This window comes from Arvicola amphibius, chromosome 2 (genome assembly GCF_903992535.2).
Source record: "Arvicola amphibius chromosome 2, mArvAmp1.2, whole genome shotgun sequence".
In the NCBI taxonomy this organism is placed as follows: Eukaryota; Metazoa; Chordata; class Mammalia; order Rodentia; family Cricetidae; genus Arvicola; species Arvicola amphibius.
This window is the reverse complement of record NC_052048.2, coordinates 17,400,499-17,404,214: the sequence shown is the minus strand read 5'-3', so window position 1 is coordinate 17,404,214 and position 3,716 is coordinate 17,400,499. Positions and strand designations below refer to the sequence as shown.

Below are 3,716 nucleotides of genomic sequence, written 5' to 3'. Positions count from 1 at the left end.
TAACTCTTAAAACTTACATTAGCCAATAATTCTTGTCTGCATTGGCAACGTGGCTTGGTACCTTTTTTAGCAAGGCATACTCATCTTGCTTCCCCTACATCTGAGTGGCAGCTGCAGACTCAGCTTTTCGTCTTTTCAGAATTCTTCTGTTCTCCTCGCCCTACTAAACTACCTGCCTGGTTATCCCATCTACACTTCCTTCCTGGCTACTGACCAATCAGCATTTAATTAAAATAGTACAATATAAGTGACAGGATAAAAGACCCTTGCCCCACTAATGTGATCCTTCTAAGCACTGAGCCGAATGAAAAGCCATAATACACTTTCAGGAAACTGGGTAGTATCAGAGGTCAGGGTACTTCTGAGTGAGTAGACAGTACTTGAAAGAACTTTATATGTGCTCTCCCTTACTTTCTCAAATACATCCCTTAGATACATGGCACTGACTTTACATTAGAAGATCTAAGACAAGACATTCATGGACTTCAAAGTTGTTACTTGTTCAGTGATGGAGGTGTGTTTTCTATCTATCTGATGATTTCATTGGTTAATTAATAAAGAAACTACTTGGCCTGATAGGTCAGAACATAGGTGGGTGGAGTAGACAGAACAGAATTCTGGGAAAAAGGGAAGTGAGGCAGATGCCTCGGGCAATCGTCATGCCTCTCCTCTCTGAGACAGATGCTATGGAGCCAGATGCCAGGTCAGACATGCTGAATCTTTCCCGGTAAGACACCACTTGTGGTGTTACACAGATTATTAGGTATGGGTCAGTCAAGATGTGGGTAAGAGGCTGAAACAAATGGACCAGGCAGCGTTTAAATGAATACAGTTTGTGTGTTGTTATTTCGGGTGTAAAGCTAACTATGTAGGAGCTGGGTGGGACAAAAAGCAGGCCTGCCCACTCCTCACTACAGTTCAATCTCTGGATTTTCAACCTATAATCTAAAATATATTCATACAGAAAATGTACTAGGAGGATATTATCATAAATATCACTTTAGAAGAGAAACAGGTCTTTAATTTATATAAATCATTTTCCAGTTTTGTTTAGAAAATAAAATATCATTATAGGAATCTATCATTCACAATAGAAAAATGTATTTAATTTATTAGAACCTATTATTTTTTCTCCTAAATATTGAACTATAATGAGTTATAACAGCTTTCCATATTTATATCTATTCTTTTCATTTTTTTCTTTGTAGCAAGGCTCTATTTTGGGAAAATTTTAGAATTGTAAAATGATCAGTCTTTTGCTCTAAAATACTTCTATACATTCAAAACAAAACTTGAAAATATAAATAGCTAATAAACAAGATTTTTTTAACAAAGCAATTTCTTTCTTCATTATTAAAATTCATCAACAAAGTGTATCAGGGGACAAAGGGTTCTACATATTTGGACCTGCACCTGAGCCACCACACCACCAAGAGAGAGGCCTGCTTCAGTTTACTGTTTCTCAGAATCAGAACACATGAGTGGACTGAAGGAAAAGTAATTATAAATGCAGCAAAAAGCAAATTTTTTTTCTCTAGAAACTGAGAGACCCAAGCTTGTGTGGCAAGAGACAGAAAGAAAACTACATAGAAAAGGAGAAAAGTGACCATCATTTGCAGGGCATTTATGTGGGCCATGGTGCTGGGGTCTCTGGTGTCTTTGATGTTGTGATGCATATTCTTCAGATGTGTCCACAGGGAGAAGATGAGCAGGGTAAAAATGATCAGAGACACAGTGAAAGGAATGAATGTGAACATGGTGTTGATTAAATATATAAGTCTGTATAATTGTGTGTAATACCTTGATGTAGAATTGTAAGATGGATTTCTTTTGCATTTTTCTGTCCAATCATCAATATGTATGTTCATTGCTAAAATATTTACAAATAAGAAAAGCAGAGACAGCAGCAATGTCACAGAAAGCACCTTTTTAAACCTCCACTTTAGGTAAAGAAAAATATAGTTAGAAAAATTGGCTATCTTGAGAAAATAAAATATGCTGAGGGTAGAAGCCAGCCAGATACTAAAATGATTTGAAATAACCCAGATGATATTTTTTATTCTTACCATTTTCACAGTCATTTCTAAATCTGGATAGAGTGAAGATATTAGTGTAGCAATAAATGTAAACCATAGCATATTTATTCTGGAGATTGCCAAAGCAGTGATGATCTGATCCACTGAAGAGATCTTCCTCCTCTTGACCCAGTCTATGATGTTCACCAGCACTATGAATCCATTTGCAGCACTCCCAATTATGAATTCCACAATGATCGTAGCTGCACATATGATCTGTATGGTAATATCCATTGTCCATAGGAGAATATCCTGGTTTCTGTAGTCACTGAAGAATATTTGTTAATGTATTCATTTTAAATGTTTTTAAAGAAATTCATAACATCTTTCCTAAGAAAATAACAAATAAAAAAATCATGAAAATTTACCAATATTGGTAATCATAGTTATATTTATGAAAGTTTGCCTTTTTACACAGTTCCACTGAGATATATCCAGATTCTGGGTATTCTGTGGTAGACTGATGATGAAGGAAATACTGTCATCTCTGATACTGAAATATAAATAAAGACATGTTGATTTGCATTGGTTTTCTATTTTTTCTTTCTATGGACAAGAAATAATCAAATCTATGAGTTATGGACAAGAAATAATCAAAATGTTCTAAGACAGGAAGAAAGTAACAAGAATCTCAGGAAACAAGAGTTCTTGAATATTGAAGATATTTTCAGTAGTTCAGATTAAGACTCTAGGGGCTTATGATCAAAGCTCTTCTACAAATTATTACCTACTAATAACTTCTTGTAGAACATTATTGCTTAAGTACATAATATTAAGAATAAAACTATATAATTCACAATAGAAAACATCTGTACATATTCATATATGAACATACACTTATTTGAGATTTAAATATTAGTTGTTCACTTCATTGATGTTTTTTAATTTATTCAACATTTATCATACATTGAGCTCCGACTTTATTACCATTCATAAGAAATTGTTTCAGTGTGCTTCCACATTAAACTAGTGATAAATGTGAATATTTGCTAAACTTTAGGTAATGAGTCCTTTGTACATGGAAAGTAGTAGAAATATGTTGTAGCTCCCTGAAGAAGTCACTAAGGTGAAGCAGCCTATTAATCAAGATCATATAAAACGGTGAGATACTAAGATGGAGAAACAGGTGCATCCATTTTATTTTGACATACTGTATGTTCTTAGCATAAGTTAGGGGACATGTTTCAACCTCTATCTCCTACCCTAGAATGAAAATGTACCATAGGAGCATAAAAGACAATATAGCCTTGACACTAAGTCATGGGGAATATTATTGTTGTAGTTCAAGCTTAAATTGTTTCAATTTTCCTGCAGAACTAGCAAAAATTAAAACATATTTGACAAATGAATATCTGTAGAGTTTGCATTCTACTCAGTTGAGGTATTTACAATTTATGGCATATTGTTTGTATGGTGAACTCAGGTAATATGACTATGAGCTGGCAACAGAGATTCACTAGTGTTCTTGACAAAGTCAGATTCATTGGAATATGGAGTAGGCTTATAAAACAGTGTTCAAAGATATATTGTATTCTGAAAATGAAAGAATTGAAAAGGTGCATTGGAAAGTTGATTTCTGATGTGAACCTTAAAGGGAAAAGTCAAAGCTATGAGTCCTATTCAAAGGCCTTGCTTATGCCT

The 3,716-nt window shown here is 34.3% G+C and overlaps 1 protein-coding gene across 1 annotated transcript; it reads right to left on the bottom strand.

Annotated features, from left to right (window-relative positions):
• Positions 1 to 1,376: 1,376 nt before the first annotated feature.
• Positions 1,377 to 2,309, bottom strand: LOC119806187 (taste receptor type 2 member 125-like). Its single transcript, XM_038317783.1, has one exon. It carries the CDS (start codon positions 2,307 to 2,309, stop codon positions 1,377 to 1,379), a length of 933 nt encoding a protein of 310 aa, XP_038173711.1.
• Positions 2,310 to 3,716: the final 1,407 nt, after the last annotated feature.

Coding starts and splice junctions, on each gene's coding strand:
- LOC119806187 (XM_038317783.1), bottom strand. CDS start 2,309: ATGGATATTACCATACAGATCATATGTGCAGCTACGATCATTGTGGAA.